The sequence below is a fragment of the Notolepis coatsorum genome, assembly GCF_963971535.1.
Source record: "Notolepis coatsorum genome assembly, chromosome: 3".
In the NCBI taxonomy this organism is placed as follows: domain Eukaryota; kingdom Metazoa; phylum Chordata; class Actinopteri; order Aulopiformes; family Paralepididae; genus Notolepis; species Notolepis coatsorum.
In genome coordinates, this window is record NC_140167.1 from 62,815,160 (window position 1) to 62,835,311 (window position 20,152).

At 41.4% G+C, this 20,152-nt stretch overlaps 2 protein-coding genes across 2 annotated transcripts in view; both read right to left on the minus strand.

The window, feature by feature from the left end:
- Positions 1-11,201, minus strand: part of ptprc (protein tyrosine phosphatase receptor type C) — a 53,574-nt gene extending 42,373 nt beyond the window's left edge. Inside the window, exons 1-6 of the mRNA XM_084309545.1 lie at positions 11,119-11,201; positions 10,225-10,344; positions 9,155-9,280; positions 5,046-5,186; positions 4,717-4,878; positions 1,900-2,008 (exon numbers count right to left, since the gene is read on the minus strand). Of these exons, the coding sequence (XP_084165671.1) occupies positions 1,900-2,008; positions 4,717-4,878; positions 5,046-5,186; positions 9,155-9,206 (464 nt within the window). The 5' untranslated portion in view covers positions 9,207-9,280; positions 10,225-10,344; positions 11,119-11,201. The remainder of the gene's footprint in view (positions 1-1,899; positions 2,009-4,716; positions 4,879-5,045; positions 5,187-9,154; positions 9,281-10,224; positions 10,345-11,118) is intronic.
- A 273-nt stretch (positions 11,202-11,474) lies between these two features.
- Positions 11,475-20,152, minus strand: part of LOC311225833 (uncharacterized protein) — a gene marked incomplete at its 3' end in the record, with an annotated part of 39,548 nt that continues 30,870 nt past the window's right edge. Inside the window, exons 2-5 of the mRNA XM_084311226.1 lie at positions 16,836-16,856; positions 15,413-15,511; positions 13,277-13,294; positions 11,475-11,758 (exon numbers count right to left, since the gene is read on the minus strand). Coding sequence (XP_084167352.1) covers positions 11,475-11,758; positions 13,277-13,294; positions 15,413-15,511; positions 16,836-16,856 — 422 coding nt within the window. The remainder of the gene's footprint in view (positions 11,759-13,276; positions 13,295-15,412; positions 15,512-16,835; positions 16,857-20,152) is intronic.

A 20,152-nucleotide genomic window follows, 5' to 3' on the forward strand; every position in this document is an offset into this window, starting at 1 on the left:
AGCTTCCGGGTGGGACACCGTTCAACCATGCCAGGGCAAAGGACCGATGCTACCTGGCTCTCAAGCCACGGCACACCTGCCTTGCGCCCTGTTGTCAGCCCATCCACCCATAAAAGGGGTAAATAAGCCTCAGCAAAACCCCCCACATTAGACACCGATTGACCTTCAGCAATGAACCGGTTAAGAGGAGGGAAGAGTGGTGACACCCCACGGCGAGGAACAAAGGAACAGTGACCCAGCATCGTAGCATTAGCATTAGCCGCACGTTCCAGGATAGCTGGGAAAACATCCAATTCAGAGTCATGACGACCATGTTTACACAAATATCCTGCCCCTCGCGCCAATACACAACTCGGCTGTCTCACGGGACAACGAGCAGTATCACAAATGCTAGCATTAATGCCTGGCAGCGCAGACCCTACCTGTGAGCGACGTAGCTCGACTACTAGCCGCCGCGTGACGTCCCTCGATCCGCTGTCACGAGATGAGGGAACCCCAGGACAGGTCCGATGTGCTGTTAGGATGTGCCGCGAAGATTCCAGGGGCTGGTGAACCTTTGGCGAAAACCCAACATTGTGTAATTTCTCCCTGCGTTTCATAACAACTAGTTCACGGAGTGCACTGCAACGTCCATGTTGGAAACAAAAAAAGAGGAAGGTAGAGTGTGACCATGTCTGGCGTCTTATAGCAGGACGCTGGGGCGTGGCCTAGTCACGTGCATGTGAGTGCAAATTGTTTGTTCGTGAGCACAGTAGGTGCTAGGAGATAAGAGTTATCTCAAGTTTCAAGTTTCTTTAATAGTTGAACTTGTCATACAGAAGTACAGAATACTTTTATACAAAATGCTTCTTACTGTTACGCTCCAGAGACTGTGCTAGACAAGATAAGTATGAAATAAAATAAAGTAGCATGTAAAAAGAAGTAAAAATAGAGGTCCCAGTGTTCAGTATAGACATATGTACAATGTTCGATGCAGACTAGAAGTAACTGAGTTACCATACAATATACAATATACTATGCAATATACTAATATACAATACTATATAGTGCAAAGCAGAAATGGGATGAGGTACAATTTAGGTACAATTTACAGTAAGGTGTACGAGTTGTAGTGCAAATCCTTTACCAATAAATATAAAGTGTGTTTAGGTGATCTAAAGTGTGGAGAGTGGGTGCTGCAGTGTGTTGTTTGTTTAAAGTGAGTGTGTGCGTGTGGATGTGTGTGCTGTGTGCATTTGATGGTTGTTGCATAGTGTTTATTGTTCGTTGAGCAGCCTGATGGCCTGGGGATAGAAGCTTCTTCTGAGTCTTTCTGTGCTCGCCTTGAGACTCCGGTATCGCTCATAATGGCAAAGAGCGAGCCGCGATGGCCAGTATGATAATATAACTTGAAACATTCACACAAAACTTGTGAATGAAATGTGTTACATTCCATTCCTAGAGGCAATTAGGCTGGTCTTTATTCTGTGTGTGCACGCGAGGGAACATTTATGCGCATCAGCGCGCAGGAGCCCGGGAGCGCGCAGGAGCCCGGGAGCGCGTGTGCTCATCATTAAAACACAGTGCAACCAGGTATGAAATCACCAACGCACCACTGCCTACAGGAGAACAACTGCTAATCATGGATGACTTTGTTAGAGAGGAAGGTGATGATGAATTCTGGACAAACAATGATCCAGAACCGTATCTAATTGAACCAGAATTTACAGAGGAGGAACTACAGGTTCTGGAAACGGAGCGGGCAAGAAGGGAGGATGAGGAACGGTTATTTCTAGTGGTAAATAGTACTAATGGTCCGAATCCACTCCCAGTCATTGTGTAAACTGTAAACATGAATTGATATTAATAACAAACGACTGGCCATTTTCTTGTGCTATAAGAAGGACAAGTGATCTTTACAGTGGCTTCTTCCAGTGCAGAACGTAGATCTTATAGAGAACGAAGAGGAGGGCCACAGAGGTGAGGAGGATGAGGAAAGACAGGATACCAATGACAGCGTGACGGTTATCTGTAAAAGCAGATATAAAATAAGGATGCAGGACAGGAGGTGTTAATGTTGAAATGGAAGTTAGTTACTCTGATTTGAGCTTTGGTAGGGACACTTAATATTGAATTCAATATAAAAAAAATAAAATAGCACAAATTTGAGCGAGCCATTAGGTCCCCCTATTGGGGGACCCTGCTGTAACCCTATCAAAACAGCAGTCAAATTGTATATTTTCAGCACTACGTTTGTTTATGATGATGAGTGTTATTGGCGAAATATGAGTTTAAAGAATTCTCTGTGCAACTGCATTGCATCGGAAACCGGCGGATATAGACGTGAGGAAATTACGGCGTCATTAGTGTTTGTAGTCCTAAGAGAGAGGAGACCCACGGCTTTCGAATTTCCTAAAACTACACTACCCAGCTCACACCAGCCCCTGTCAAACTTAGAGCCGTCTGGTGTGAATTTTTTTTCGTAATAATGAAACAAACGTAGTTCTGTGAATGTCTAGAAAAAAAACACGTCTCAATCTGATGAAAAATGGCGGAGCATCTTTCATTATAAAAAAGTTACTGTACAGTAGATTTCATTCACAGTCTTTGCTGCCCTGAAACGGGCGCCTGGTGGTACTAAATCCAGATTGAACTCTGCCGTTGGAAAGAGGTGATTTGGCCCGAGCCATAGATGTACTGTATGACTTGGCCACAATAAGGTAATTTATAGGCCTGATATTCTATATTTTATATTCATATTTGAAATTGCATGTGTCCGGATGGCAAAATTCTGTACTGTATCTACAAAACCCCCTGTAAATCATCTGCCCTTTATTAATTTGCTTAGATTTTTTGTACAATTGATCTCAAGAAGGTGCTGAATGAGCTGAATTTTTCATGTCATCTCCTTTGGTTCATTACAATCTACTCAAGCATAGTAACATACACAATATTTATGACACTGGGAATACATTCCCTGAGGTCCATAGATGTCCCTAGATACCAAGAAGATGCAAATGGACCTTGTAGAAGTGGAGCAATCCTTTTTAGGCAGATTTTCAGAAAATATGGCTATGGCTTAACAGGCGTTAATACTGCTTTTTGAGTTACAAAGAGCATCAGATGATCCTGGTGACATGTGCACTTTGCATCCAAAAAACCTTACCAATAGGTTCTTGATGCAGCTGTCAACGTACACTTTTGCAACAGATAAAAAGGCTCTGTTTTGCAAGACTGTGATTTTCACTCTGCAATTTCTTTAGTAGAGACAAATGGTGTTTCCGTGGCTTTAGTAGGGACATGTCCCCAGCGTCCCTATATAAAACTAGCTTTAGTAGAGACATGTCCCCAGCGTCCCTATATAAAACTAGCTTTAGTAGGGACATGTCCCCAGCGACCCTATATAAAACTAGCTTTAGTAGGGACATGTCCCCAGCGACCCTATATAAAACTAGCTTTAGTAGGGACATGTCCCCAGCGTCCCTATATAAAACTAGCTTTAGTAGGGACATGTCCCCAGCGACCCTATATAAAACTAGCTTTAGTAGGGACATGTCCCCAGCGTCCCTATATAAAACTAGCTTTAGTAGGGACATGTCCCCAGTGTCCCTATATAAAACTAGCTTTAGTAGGGACATGTCCCCAGCGTCCCTATATAAAACTAGCTTTAGTAGGGACATGTCCCCAGCGTCCCTATATAAAACTAGCTTTAGTAGGGACATGTCTCCAGCATCCCTATATAAAACTAGCTTTAGTAGGGACATGTCCCCAGCGTCCCTATATAAAACTAGCTTTAGTAGGGACATGTCCCCAGCGTCCCTATATAAAACTAGCTTTAGTAGGGACATGTCCCCAGCGTCCCTATATAAAACTAGCTTTAGTAGGGACATGTCCCCAGCGTCCCTATATAAAACTAGCTTTAGTAGGGACATGTCCCCAGCGTCCCTATATAAAACTAGCTTTAGTAGGGACATGTCCCCAGCGTCCCTATATAAAACTAGCTTTAGTAGGGACATGTCTCCAGCATCCCTATATAAAACTAGCTTTAGTAGGGACATGTCCCCAGCGTCCCTATATAAAACTATAGCTTTAGTAGGGACATGTCATTATTATCATCATCATCATCATCATCATCATCATCATCATCATCATCATCATCATCATCATCATCATCATCATCATTATTATTATTATTATTATTATTATTATTATTATTATGTCCCTAGCGTCCCTATATATAAAACTACACATATAAAATGTACTACTTGTGTCGTACAAGAAATGTACTACCTGAGAATAAATGTGTGAAAATGATGTATCTAATCAATGGGAGATTGGTTGTTATTGGTTACTGGTGTTATTTTATGTGTCTGTACTGTACATGCAAAATGTCCACGGTCGCCCCCCATTCCACTTGCTTGGCTCCTGACACTTTACTGTAGCTGCATTGTCTGTAAGGATCACTTGCAGGTCCCTAATGTTGCCAGGTTCTGTCAGAAACAAAGATGCCTTTAACATGCCATTCATACATTGGACTGGTTCCACAATATCTAATTAGCTCATGCAACTGATAGAACTCACGATTCAAACATGATAGAAATCTAACAAATTTAGCATCTTTTCTGGTCTGGATAGCAAACAAAGGTCATGGTGATATTTATTTTATTCAATTCATTTGTTTGTTAGCATGTTGGTCAAAAGTACATTGTCATGAAAGACATTCTTTCAATGACTTACTCCCAGCATCAGTCTTGATTGTTTTTGGAGTTGTTTTGGGAGGTTTAGGAACAGCCTTATTGTTGTAATATGGCTTTACTTCACACTCATATTTAGAGAAATATTCCAATCCAGAAACCAGGCAGACATCTTCCTCTGCTTCACCAGATCTTGCACCTGAATCTGGGGTTTGCAGAGAAAACATATTATAACAGCTCATTTGTTCCGTGTCTTAACAAACAAACAAACAGGAAGACCAAGAAAAGCAAGTTAGACTGAACAGTTCAAATGAAGACAAACAAAAAGGTTGAGTATGGTGATTTTGAGGTTAAAGGAGAATGTGGATTTACCGGGAGTAGCAGTAGGCACACAGTTGCATTTGTAGGAGTGCTTCTGGACTTCAGTGTCTCCACAGTTGCTACTGTTTGTAGTCCATTTCATTTCAATGGAGGTCCCGGTTGTTTCTTCATTTATTATGGTTGTTCTCACACCTGTTGGATACAACACCAGTGATCAGCCATTCAGATCTTCAGGACCACCCATTCATGTGACTTATGATAACAGTAGAAGAAATTATATTATATATTATATAGTGCTGTCAATAGATAAAAAGAAATGTACTAATTAATCTCACAATTTTCTGTAATTAATCTAGATTAAAAAATCGCATTTTTCTACTTAAGACCGAAGCTTGTAACAGATATTTACTTGAGTAAAATCTTGGAATTAATGTAAAATCAACACAAAGAAAGTACATTTAGATTCAAAAACTATTTTAATAGCTTTCTTTTAATACAGTTTCTCTCCTGTGAAATACAAATGTTCAACAAAACCATCAACATTGACTCAGCTAGACCTCTTTCTTATATCCGCGGCGCTAACAGAAATAAAAACAACCCAGGCCTATGTTAAAGTGCAGATTGGCTTGTATGAACTACCAGTAATATAAATCATATTAACAACAAAAATGTGTTCCATCTTCATGTCAGATGATTTTCAAAAAGGTGCATGAGTTAATGCAAAAAAAGAACAAGGAAAGATACTGCTGAAAGTTCAGAACGTTGGAAATCTTTCACTCCATAGATTAACACATCAAGTGGCGTTCAGCAGCGGGCCATGTGGGCCGTGAGAGCCAGCGCTCTGTTCAATGGGGATAAATGCCGGTTGTTGCAGTGCTAAACCTATATTAAATATTATAGCTATGGATCTAATAACAACGTCGATTGTCAGGTGGCGTAGCGGAGATTGTGCTTGTCACCAATGCAAGAGGCTGCGGTCTCGACTCCCGGAGAGTCAGCATTGCCTTGACTCGGGCTGATCGCTAATACTAACTCGTTTGGCTGAGTTAGGGGGAGGGGAGCCGTGGGTGGGTCCTGGGCGTTGTGGACAGCGACCCCTACAGTTCGGTCGGGGCGCCTGCTCAGCGAAGGTAGGATCTGGTGAGAGGTAGTGCGGCCTCCCACACGTTACACAATTTTTAATAATAATAATAATAATTTTTTCATCCATACATTTCAGTTTTATACCGTGGTGAATATGAGTAGTTTTAGAGTGATCCTGTGTAATCCCAGGAAACTCCGGTAAACAGCGCTTTACTGCATTTCATTATAAATCGTGCCATTTCTTGCCTGATTATTGAATCAATCTGAAATCAACGCTATATTATCGGTATTATGTTTCCTCATGCATGCATGAAATGGTGGGGGGGGGGGGGTCGTTTTCTATGCTTTGAGCACCACCAACGGCATACATTACACAGTATATTACAGACACACGCTGCGATCGCGGGGAAAAAAATATCGGATCAATGCAAGATTGATAATATATAGTCCTTACCTTGTCTATGATGTACTGCAAAAAGAATAATCCAATTATCTGATCACCATTCCAAATACAAATCGCGATCGTGTGTCCAGCATTATCCACCAAAGAAAATGAATGGGGGGGGGGTGGGGGGGGGGGGGTGGAGCCTCGTCGATGCATCTGTTGTAACCGCTTGTCTTGCTGGAGTGTTTAGACCCCACCTGCACGCTGCAGCTCGGCCCAGAAAACAAACTACATTGTTTCAAATGGAGTGCAATAGCGGCCGCAAGGCATTAGGCGGCGGTATCGGACCGTTGCGGTCTCAGACAGAGTGCCACTGAGTCCTACAGCATAGCAGGATTAATTATGAATGGAAATAGCGAATAAAAGAAATAACGACACAGATCTACGTTTCCGGCACTCAACCACTAGGCCACAGAAACTTAGATCTACGTTTTTGGCAATCAAAGTGTTAATCTAGATACTTTTTTTTTAACGCTTTAAATAATAAAAATGAATCTCCAAAATTAAAGGGGAACTATCTTACTATTCCTTTCACTATTTGGCCAATTTTACACAATTCCTGTGAGTCTATGGAACACATCTGTACGTTTTTCCCCCCAAAAAATTAATTGTTTTGTATTTCTAATCAAGTATTCTAAAGCAGCATTTTTCCACTTCAAGATTTCAAGCTGTTTTGGGCTGGGCTCCGCCCATAAGCGCAGCGTCACCCACAGTCTGCACTGGCAGACAGAGAGATATAGAGAGATTGAGGGGGATACTAATTCATTTCGCCGCAGGGGGGGGGGGGGGCATAATCCCACGGGACAATGCATTGGTAACTTGTTTCAAATGACAATATATACCCCTGTGAATATTATTGCACGGATCGGAATACGGGCGCGCGCGTGCGCAATGATATTTTGACAGTGATATGCGAGTGGAGAAGCTCCTGCCCCGCATGCGCGGTTGGGAGGTTGTGTGTAAATGTGTGTGTGTTTCCCCAAGAGAGAGAAGTTCAGGGGCGGCCGGGTAGCGCAGCGGACTAAGCGTCTGTCTACCACCACAAAGACAGTGGGATCGAATCCAGCTGTGGTGCCTCCGGCTTGGGTGACCGTCCATACTGACACAATTGGCAGTGTCAGCGGGTGGGAAGCCGGCGAGGGTGGGTCCTGGTTGTTGTAAAACAGCGACTCCTACAGTTCGGTCGGGGCGCCTGCACAGCAAGGGAATGATCTGGGAGAGGTAGTGTGATCCTTCCACGTGTTACACTCCCCCAGTGAGAGTCCGCGCTGCCAGGTGAAAAGAAGTGGGGATTGGCTACACATGTGTCAGAGGAAGCATGTGATAGTCTCCGCCCTCCCAGACCGACGGTAGGGGGCAGAGCACGCAACAACCAGGTAGGGGACTGGGAATTGGCATAATGACTAACATTGGGATGGGAGAAAAACGGAAAAAGGAGGGGGGAAAAGAGAAAGTAAAAAAAAAATAAAAAAAGAGAGAGAAGCTCCTGCCCCACACGCGGTCGGGAGGTTGTGTGTAAATGCGTGTGTGTTTCCCCAGAGAGCGAGCGAAGCTCCTGCCCCGCGCGCGGTCGGGAGGTTGTGTGTAAATGCGTGTGTGTTTCCCCGAGAGAGCGAAGCTCCTGCCCCGCGCGCGGTCGGGAGGTTGTGTGTAAATGCGTGTGTGTTTCCCCGAGAGAGCGAAGCTCCTGCCCCGCTCGCGGTCGGGAGGTTGTGTGTAAATGCGTGTGTGTTTCCCCAGAGAGCGAAGCTCCTGCCCCGCGCGCGGTCGGGAGGTTGTGTGTAAATGTGTGTGTGTTTCCCCGAGAGAGAGAAGCTCCTCCCCCGCGTGCGGTCGGGAGGTTGCGTGTAAATGCTCCGTGTCCCCCTCTCTATCTCTTTCTCTCCCTCTCTCTCTCTCCCTCTCTCCCTCTCTCTCGCTCGCTCGTTCTCTGCTGTCTCTGTCGGCACCCGCGCACGTCAACCCGTTTGAGGAAGTGTTCTGTTGTTGAGCGAATGGTTGCGCTACAACCATAGAGGGGGCATTATTATGCAGATGAGAATTGTTGGACGTCCAAGGTACGCTAAGTTTCAGATGACTCAGTTCAGTGAGGGAGAATATTGTGAGATGTGAATTGGAAAAATGTGCCAAAATGAGAATTAGAGACATAGACCCCATTAATATAAACCCAAATAGCTAGAAAACAATGCTAAACACTGAAAAAGGCCATTTATAAGATAGTTCCCCTTTAAAGCATTAACTTTGACAGCCCTAATATTATATAATTGCACTGAAAGACATCCACATTCTTGCTGATAAGCGATCATTGCTGTTGCATTTTTGCCCTGAATTGTCTTACTTTCCATTTATAAAATCCATGCTAAGTAACTACTGACGTAATCTTCTATTCATTCCAAACAAACTGCTGTTGCTGCTGGTGACATAAAACGCATCACTTCCTGAATGTGCCGTATGATTTTCCTGCCAATGTCCTGCCAGATGTTTAGGTGTTTAGAACAGCCAAGAACAACACATGTAAAAGTGTTTATGAACATAATGTGTATAGGTAGGATCACTATTGTGTTCTATCAACTGGTGATAGAGAGTGGCAAGATAGACATCTATTTATATGAAAGTGTTCAAGATGATTTACCACAGTCAATGTAAACTCGGACATCAGGAGTCGGGATGTTGTTGGGCTTCATTTGACCAGTGCATGTGTAGTTTGTGTAGGGTTCCAACTCCAATATCTTCAATATCGTATTGTTTTTACCAGGTTCTGACAGAGGCGGAAGAATGACAAAGTTAGTGATTCTACATCTACTGGTTTCTGTGAAGTTACTATTAACAGCTACCCTCCCCCTTACGAAAAGGTATCATGGTCATTTCCAAATAATATTATGGTATTTCCATCATCTGATATTACCATTGATATCATGGTTATACCATGGCATTTTTTATTGCAAAAGTTGTACCATGGTGATACATGACTTTTACCATGGTGGTAACATGGTCAATTATCTATACAGTGGCCGGTACCGCTACCGGTAAAACTTAAATTACTTTAAATTACTTATTTTTAAGGGCTTGAGGAAAATATATTTTTATGGGACATTTGGTGCTTCGGAATTCATATACTACATACATACAGTATGTACATCATACTACATACTGTTGGAGCTTACTGTTCAGTACAGGTACATGGAGTGCAGTATACAGTATGTGACATACAACATACTTGGAGGACCTGAGTTTGTAATAGCAGAAGAAGAAATAAATACAGTCACAGCTGTTTCCACTTGCTAGCTAATCAATCAGGTGGATATACTAAGTTTAGCAAGAAAACACACAAACAGTGTTTCAGTGGCATTTTTATGTTTGTTTGGAACAGCTTTGCTGACCCGGAATCAAAATGGCACTGAATATGACCTGGCGCAAATAATTGTGGGATTGAAACGATCATGTAGCACCCATCCACTCCATACTTCAAATGTTGGTGCATTTGGTTTGCAGACAAATCTCTGTCACACACATTATTTGCATACTAACAGATCACATACTAAAAATTGCATACTATATGTAGCGTGGAGAAATCAGAAGCAGCAATTGTAACTGCTAAGAAAAGTCCCTTATTCAATTACTTGAAAGTATACATTTTAGTCACGTTTTTCAAATTTCAATGTTAGACATTATTGAGAAGTCAAGTCCAATCTTTCCACTTACCCTTACAGGTGTAATCAATGGATAGATCTTCTTTACAGTCTTGTGGTTTATTTAACCATTTAATGTCAACAGGGAGTTGAGTGGGATATGACTGTTTTATTTCTCTTGGATCTAAGAAATCTATGAGGGCGGAAAGAAAACAATCCCAGTTGATTAGAAGTTGTTGAATTACTGAATTATAAAGTCAAATCAAGTCAAATTTATTTGTATAATCCTGTTCCACAAATACATGACTTCACAAGTGGGATTACAACCTACGTGGGATTCCACAAAGTGGGATTACAACATATGTGGGATTCCACAAATGGGATTACAACCTATGTGGGATTCCACAAATGGGATTACAACCTATGTGGGATTCCACAAATGGGATTACAACCTACAGTATGTGGGATTCCACAAATGGGATTACAACCTACAGTATGTGGGATTCCACAAATGGGATTACAACCTACGTGGGATTCCACAAGTGGGATATTATTATAACATCATGTATCCCATGGTGTTGCTGAATACCTTGTGTCTCCATCTCAACCTCTAGGCCCTGACTGCCTTAGTGCTGCCTGAGGAAGAACACTTGTTTGAAACACGTTGCTACAACTGCATGTCTATCTACAGCTATCTGTGTTCCTGGCTTCTTAGTGTCTGTTTGATTCTGTGCACAATAGCTATAACTATAGCTTTAATACATATTTTGCTGCATTGGGAATTCCTACTTCCCCATTGTCCTATTTCACAGTGACATCACTATGGCCCAATGATAATGATAATTACTTGCACAGCTCATTCAGGGTAATGTAAACCTTAATTTCAGGTGAAAACATGACAATAATCAATACTCAAAATACAAAACTCATACTAAAAGTTGTTAAGCGTCAGAGCTGTGATACGTACCTGGTGTGATGTCTCTAGTTAGATTAAATCCTGGACAGTTTCCGGCCAAGTTTATAGTCAAAACAGAGCAAATGTAATCGATACCCGGCTTGATACAGAACACTTGTCGATATGATTTGTTACTTTTGCAAGACAGGTGGACAGAAGTAGCATTTGTTGTGATATCCCAGTCACTAAAATAACAAACATGTGCAGGGTCTCCACATTTGACTTGATCAATTTCATCTTCCTCTGGAAGCACAAATGTAAGAAGAATATTAGTGACATTAAATGACTATTCCATTCCAAAATATAGTTTCTAACTTAATAAAGATAAAGAAAGAAGCCACATCATATAGAAATTGTGCTATTTTCTTTTACTTACTCATCTCATTGGTATCTATGTCCTCAGTGTGGATACAAGGACTACTGGTAGGTGTATCAATGAATGTCACATTGAGTTTGTAGGTGGTACATGGCTTCAGGAACTTCAGTAGCATTGGTTCAGAGGAATTTGATGGTAGTGCTGAATGATTAATATGTCTTGGCATGAAGACAGTTCCCTCACCAGTGAGCTCTACTGTGTATATACCATCAGAGACACTGGTGAGTTGCATCTGAAAGCCAAAGCTGGTTGGTGTAACAGTCCAAGCCTTAGGACCTGCATACAAAATAAAAATCAAGAATCACTACTTTGTTGATAAATTTTTTTTATCTACTTTTTCTCCCCATTTTCTATTTTTCTCCCATCCCAATTTCGTATTATCCAATTCTACCCCCCCCTGTCTCGAATGTTGCTAGACCATGCCTCCCACTGGTCGGCTGCAATGTGGACGAAGCCTTGCATCACGTGTCCCCTCCGGTACACGAGGAGGCAGCCGTCGCATCTTTTCACCTGCACAGCGCAATCTCTCAGTGGCGAGGAGTAACGCGTGGGAGGCTCACGCTGGCCCTGATACTTCCTGATTCTGCTGTACAGGCGCACCAACCGACCTGTAGGAGTCGCTGTCCACAACGTCCAATCCCCACCCACCGGCTTTCCCACCCCCTAATACTGCCAATTGTATTAGTATGAACGACCAGCCAAGCCGGAAGCAACGCCGAGAGCTGGGCTCGAACCCAGCATCTCCTGTGTTAGTGGTGAGCGCCTTGCCCACTGCGCCACTTAGCCGCCTTTGTTGATTCATTTGAATAACCTGGGAGGTTGTTCCAGAAGGCAGTAATACACAGTTAGCCGAAACACTGTGAAAACAATGTAGCTAAATCTGTATACGTGTATAGCATGTACATATTTCTATTAATCAGTCAAATTAACATTGAATTTTAGGTTGTGAAATGTCAATTAATTATAAATATCTATATAAATACAGTTGTTGTATGCCTTCTGGAATACCCCCTGCTTTCATTTTCACCCTCAAATCCCTTGGTTAAATCTGATAGTACAAAATGTATACATATATATTATTTTATTTTATATATACTGTATATTCTAAATATATTATTTTATATTTAGCCATATTAATTTTAGGCAGACTATATTCACACACGTACAGCATATTCTTGAAGAATCTGATTTGAAAATGAAAAATAAGAATGGCAACTGAGAATCCTGCCAGGTCTTTTCTACTGTACTTCAGTATATACAAATATTACTATGTAAAGAAACCTTGTAGATCATGTTATTATTATACAATCATTACATGTATAAAAAAAGAGAGCATGTTAATCTAACGTTTAGCTCACAAAAGGTCAATCCCTGTATCAGACTAAAGTCAATCTGAGAAAGATACATGTCTTCAATTAATCATAACGTTAATAAATTGGTAACTAGGGCAACAGTGGGTCACACTGCAATCATAGATGACTGCAATCCTAGATTGGGGTATTGTGTTATATGTATATGTATACTTTTCTGTTTTAATACCAGCAAGATAACATGTATACACAATGCAGGCTTTCTGTGTGAATCCATATCAAACACAATGCAGGCTTGCTGTGTGAATCCATATCAAACACAATGCAGGCTTTCTGTGTGAATCCATATCAAACACAATGCAGGCTTTCTGTGTGAATCCATATGAAAAGCATTCATTGAGGGAAAGAAAACGAGAAATCCATCAGATGGAATCTAATATTTACATAATTGTCTGTTAGTGTTGAAAATAAAGTTTAAACTCACACTGTGTTTTTTTTGTGCCTGGAGGATACAGTAAAACAAGAGATTAGAACACACCACCAAGTTTAATTACATTTACATTTAGTCATTTACCTGACGCTTTTATCCAAAGTGACTTACAAGTTCTGTACGACAAGTCAGCAGGAAGGGTACAATTCTATGTTATACACTTAATTTAAGCCAAGGAACACTTTAAATCATTTGCCTCAAGGCTATGAGTGTGGAGCAATTCTCTTTACAAACCAATGTAAAGTCAATGGGGTCAAGCTCCTGTCTGTACAAATGGAGGACAACTGAAATATACTCCACAGAGCACACACAGTAGATGTCAGTTGTCCTCTGTCAGCTTGTACAGACAGGAGCTCGACCCCATTGACTTTACATTGGTTTGTGGCCAAAGCTAGTATGAGGAACACCATGGATTGTGCTTAGAAAGGACTACCAATCAACAACATCATTTGTATAATAGGTCTAGGGTTCCAACAATCAGAACTATCCCTTTACTGTAAGGGTTGCTGCTCTGTGGTCAGCACCTCTGCAATTCTAGAGTGCGTTCTCTCTTTTACCCTCATTCAAGCACCATGCTCTACCCATAGAGCTATAGGAGATCACATTTACCAGTAGCCCGATGTTTTCATAGACATACTGTAGTCATATAACATCATATCAACATCACAACAGAGTAGACAAGTCACAACTCACAAGTGTGCCCTCATTCCTATGGAACCCGTTCTAGTGACTGACTGGTTCTTAAGTTCTTAAGTCACTCGAGTCTGCTTGGAACAGGGTGAATCTGCATTTTGCTATGAAGCCTCTATCTAGCTCATGGAATGAACTCCAACAGTCCTTAAAGCTTGAGATCCCCCCCTCTGTCGCAGAGTTTAAGACCTTGATCTCCAACCTTTGTCAATCAAGATGTTTTAATTGATTTGTTGTCCTTTCTCTTTGCCTCGTCTTGTTGTTTTATTGTTATGACCCCAATAGTTTTCTCAAGGTTCATGGTTCATCTATAAACTGTTGTTGGTTTGTACTACAAGGCAAATAATGCCCGCCTAAAATGCGCTGTCTAATTTTCAGACGTTCCATTCCAATAAATCTGTCAACATTATCTTATAGATCAGATCTTGATGAACATGCACTGTGAAAAGTCAGATGAGTAATGTACTGCATTTTAAGCAGGGCTCTAGACAAACTTTTCCACTAGTGGCTCTGGTGTGACCAACTTTCTCAGAAGGTGGCACCAACACAACATTTAGTCGCTTTTTTTTTTATTTACTGTGCAGTAGCTTTTACAGCACCTTAATTCAGGGCTTTATACTGTGAGTAAAATGGTTGCATATGCATGTGTTCATATTTGATTTAGTGGCACTAGTTTGAGTGGGGGAGAAACCACATATGGCGATGCAACTGTAATTCGACAACATCGGATGAAGTTTCTTGTAAATTTACGACTTTAATCTCAGAATTTTGTCCTGAAGTTTACCAAATGATAGAAAAGTTTAAATTGTGTTTAAAAGGTTTTTAACTAAGAATTCTTTGTTGAGCTTTGTACGCTTTGATTTTATTTTATCTAAAAGAAAATCTAAATAAAAAAACATGTTAATGGTGAAAACGCTTCTGTAATTATTGCTGCCAAGTGACGTCTCCACTCTGTTCATCTAATTGAACTAATCTCATTCTACTCCTCTAATACAACTCATATCATTCTACTAATCTCATTCTACTCATGTCATTCTATTCATCTAATTGAACTAATCACATTCTATATATCACACTCTATTCTATTCTGTACATCTCATTCTACTCAACACAGTCTATTCATCTCATCCTATTCATATAATTATTCTCATCTCATTCTATACATCTGACTGAAAAACAGAATATATAAATATTCATATATTCATCTCAATATTCTCATCTCATTCTACTTATTCTATACAATCGTATCCCATGCGTCCATTCATTTCAACCTACCCCTCCCTCATAGTGACCCGCGCTGAACACATAAACATGCATATCAATCTTGGACCAAATAGCATATCACAAAAGTACATTTGCATAACCACAACACAGTACAAATTAGATAGATGTGATCCAATCAAGTCGCCCATCATGGACCCAGCAGCATTCTCACAATACCGTTTGATGATGAAGGTGCAATGTTTGATGATGATTGTGAAGGTGAGGGTGATTGAGGTTTTGGCACCAATGTTGTTGTTGTTCTTGATGATGGTGTGGCTGTAATGATGAGACGGTAGGATGTGAGAGTGGAGGTTGCAGGTGGAGGTAGAGTAGGAGAGAGCCGATACAGGTAGGCCTGTATGTAGTAGAGTTGGCCTGCCTGAAGCCTAGTAAGCCTGATATCTCCCTTACAGGTAGGCCTGTATGTAGTAGAGTAGGCCTGCCTGAAGCCTAGTAAGCCTGATATCTCCCTTACAGGTAGGCCTGTATGTAGTAGAGTTGGCCTGCCTGAAGCCTAGTAAGCCTGATATCTCCCTTACAGGTAGGCCTGTATGTAGTAGAGTTGGCCTGCCTGAAGCCTAGTAAGCCTGATATCTCCCTTACAGGTAGGCCTGTATGTAGTAGAGTTGGCCTGCCTGAAGCCTAGTAAGCCTGATATCTCCCTTACAGGTAGGCCTGTATGTAGTAGAGTAGGCCTGCCTGAAGCCTAGTAAGCCTGATATCTCCCTTACAGGTAGGCCTGTATGTAGTAGAGTTGGCCTGCCTGAAGCCTAGTAAGCCTGATATCTCCCTTACAGGTAGGCCTGTATGTAGTAGAGTAGGCCTGCCTGAAGCCTAGTAAGCCTGATATCTCCCTTGATACACACACACAAGCACACACACACACACACACACACACACACACACACACACACACACACACACACACACACACACACACACACACACACACACACACACACACACACACACATACACACACACTCACCTTGATACACACCTTGATACACACACCTTGATACACACACACACACACACACACACCTTGATACACACTCCTTGATATACACATACAGTACACAACAGTGTATCACAGGACCTAGCATGTCCTACCATGCTCTGTAAAAACTCATGTACATATACCGATATGCCCTACTTTGATTACTTGTATTATTGCACAATGTCGTTCTATTGGATTCTTATTATATTCTTATTATTGTATTATGCACAATCGTTGCGGGCAAGACCCCCCGCATTTCATTGTATACTTGTATGCCGTGACAAATACAACTCTTGACTTGACTATACCTTGATACACACACCTTGATACACACAGGTTAACATTGGGGACAGGCTTCTGTTTTGTGAAATCCATTATACAATATAGAATTTCACATTTCAAAATTCCTGTAAATACCCTTTCCCCAAATTTCATAAAGTTGTGATTAGCTGGTGCCTTTTCATTCTTGGTGGGGGTAAGAAGCAGAGATTTGGGCACATCCAAAAGGGTCTGGATGTGCTGAAAATGACTAAATGTATGGATTATATTTATCAACATTAACATCTGTTAATAAGTTGTGTCTAATTGAATGGAACTTACCTGTGGTGCCTGTTTCCACACCTGGAAAAAGGAAAAAGCAGAAATAAATTTGTGAGTCATCCCATAATTTGAATAGGCGTATTTAAGCATTTTGGCAAGGAAGAAAGATATTAGAAGACCATGATATGAAATGGTTTTATTTTAAAAGGTTATATGCTATGACGTGAAATGGTTTTATTTAAAAATGTTATACACTATGACATGAAATGGTTTTATTTAAAAATGTTATATGCTATGACATGAAATGGTTTTATTTTGTATATGTTATTCCAAATTATTTTAAGTAACCAGAACGGAAATGAACTATGGTAGAACCTATAGTATTCCTTTAGTTTTTCCGTACATACTGTAGAGATATACCACAGAATACCTGTTTTTTGTTTTGTTTGTTTTTTACACAATATATTTCCTTTTAGAAATACTATAATGATTCACCATAATATTTCTATAGTGGTCCTATTTAGTGGAAAGACGAGATTTGCACTGGCATTGATTTTGATATAAAGCCATAATTGGAGAATGTCCAAACCTTTTTACAAACTACATTACTTCATTATTGGAATGGACCTCCGGACTCTATGGGACACAAACAAATGACTGTCTTACACTAAAAGCGCAGAGAGTTTATACTGAACTTGGTAGATCTGCCTTTGGTTTAGGGAACTTTATACTTCTACTCCACTACATTTCAAAGGGAATATTGTACTTTTTACATTTATCTGAACCAGTTACTAGTTACTTTGGGAAAAAAAGATTTTGCATAGAATACATGGCAGAAATATATGAAGATTATGTACTTTCGAATCTGAAGCCTATCAACTTCAAGAGGATGTAATCAGGGCACCCTAACTGGACCATGTACCACTTTAACATTAACCTTTAGACGTCAGTCGATGGAGGTTTGAACGCTCCCAAGCATTTGAATACACAAACGTCATGTAGAATGCATACTTTTACTTTAGATACTTAAGTACATTCAATTGCAAATACTTGAACTTGAGTACTCATTTATCTGGGTATTTCTACTTTTACTTAAGTAAAGGAACTGTGTACTTCTTCCACCACTGGGTAGAGGCTATAGTATGAAGGAAATGGTGTTGTTCACAGTGACGATTTTTCAGCAGAACTTCTGCTTGTGAGTGTGGTATAACCTGGTTGCCATGGCAACGTGGAGAGGAACGCCAACACTTGCTATTTCAGAGCCCTAACCACAGTTTCCTGCCTGGCGTGGAAATGCAGATCCAGACTTACAAAATAGGTTTGCTTTCAATTCTATCAGATCTCTGATAGAATTAACTTACATCCTCTAAAATGTAGGCTAACTGGTTTATGAGAACTCACAGAAGTGACAGAAATACATTTAAGGTAGCCAATAACTCACACCAACTTTCATATCAGTGATACCTTTGTAAGAGTCACACTGTTTAAATGATGGATGACTAATTTAGCAATACAAATATTCAAATACACAGTATGGTTTTTATAAACACCCAGACAAATATTGGTCTAAATGGTTTCACACAAAGAGAGAGAGAGAGAGAGAGAGAGAGAGAGAGAGAGAGAGAGAGAGAGAGAGAGAGAGAGAGAGAGAGAGAGAGAGAGAGAGAGAGAGAGAGAGAGAGAGAGAGAGAGAGAGAGATGGGCCGAGGGTATAAACAAAAGAGAGAAACAGAGAAAGAGAGATAAAGTGAGAAAGAGTGATAGATATAGCCAGGACAATTAGAGAGACAGTGCGAGTGAGAGAGATGTAGCCAGGATGAGAGCGAGACAGAGAGACAGACAGAGACAGAGACAGAGACAGAGAGAGACAGAGACAGAGACAGAGAGAGAGAGAGAGAGAGAGAGAGAGAGAGAGAGAGAGAGAGAGAGAGAGAGAGAGAGAGAGAGAGATGTACGCAGGATGCGTGAATGCTTTACCCAACCCAGTTGTGTTTCCGCGTCTCTGATTGGCCAGGTCATTTCTGGTCATGTGACATGTACACCCAATCGTGGGTCCGCGGAGATCCGTTCGACTATGAAGGCTCAAAGAGTCCAGTGGACCTCCGCAGAGTCCAGTCCGTGTACAGTCCGCTCGACTATGGGAGCACCTTTAGGCACTCTTTCGAAGTTGGTTAAGGTTAGCGTTTGTCTTAGAACATGGCGATAGAACGCCAGGTAGTTTGCAGGCTGTTAGACCCGGAAATAGGCGCAGAACTTGCTGTCCCACGATTGGCCAATGACCTGGCCAATCAGAGCGCAAAACTCGCACCCGGAAACACAACTGGGTTGGGTAAAGCATACACGCAGCCAGGATGAGAGAGGGGTGTGGCCAGTCATAGACTGAAGGTTAGATAGGTTGTGGGGGTGATCCCTGAACAGACAGGAAAGATGTGGTAGAAAATACTATAAGTGTTGTCTTGCATGATGTGCATTTAACCAAAGAGACCTCTGTGCGCTGAGACACACACAGCCGAGTATTGTATTGTATTACATAAACAGGGAATCAAATGTATCGGGGCCAAGCAGCACTGAACACTTAAGGGTACACATAGCACCTCCTTCTCCACGTGGCTAAGCTGCCAATAATAGCTGAGACAGAGCAATATTTGGCAATTTGTTTGGCTTTTCTTTTAGACATTGCAGCAATTCTCAGACCGGTCATGGTGCATTTGTGTACATGGCCAAGACTTCCGAACACAAGTACACTATATCTACACCTATACCCAAGGTCAGCCATCACACTGAGCAGTGGTTGGTATTTGATATACTTGTCCCGGAAGGCCTGGTCCATGTACAGATCAAAGGTACAGCCTACTTCTATGACCAGCACCTCTCTGTGGCTGGTGTCAACAAAAACAACGTCCGGTGTATTTGGTATGTTAGCAAAAACATCGTTGGTAAGGCCAAACCACTCTGGTTTCACTCTGGCATGTTTGTACATTGCTGCACTAGATGGTGATATGTTCCGTACCACATCAGACACAATGTCCACAATACGGTCACGACGAGCTATGTACAGGTGTTTGTATGCATCACATCCGTTTGTTATGTGTGCAATGGATTCTAGGTGTTGTGAATCCTGATGCTTTAAACAGAATGGACTGTGAGTTTGAGGATACCAAGTGGACAGATTGTATTGAGTGGGTAATACCTGCAGTCTTGCTTTGATGGTAAATTTTAAAACATCCTCACCAACAGCGGCGTTCGTATACACTGAGTGTGAGACTGAGTGGTCAGCAAACTCCAAACAAGCTATAGCTTTCCCTGTAGTCTGAGTCCACACCAGTGCTGCCTGATCTCAGACTGCTTCATGCTAAGCAGAACCCTCCTTGCAGAGT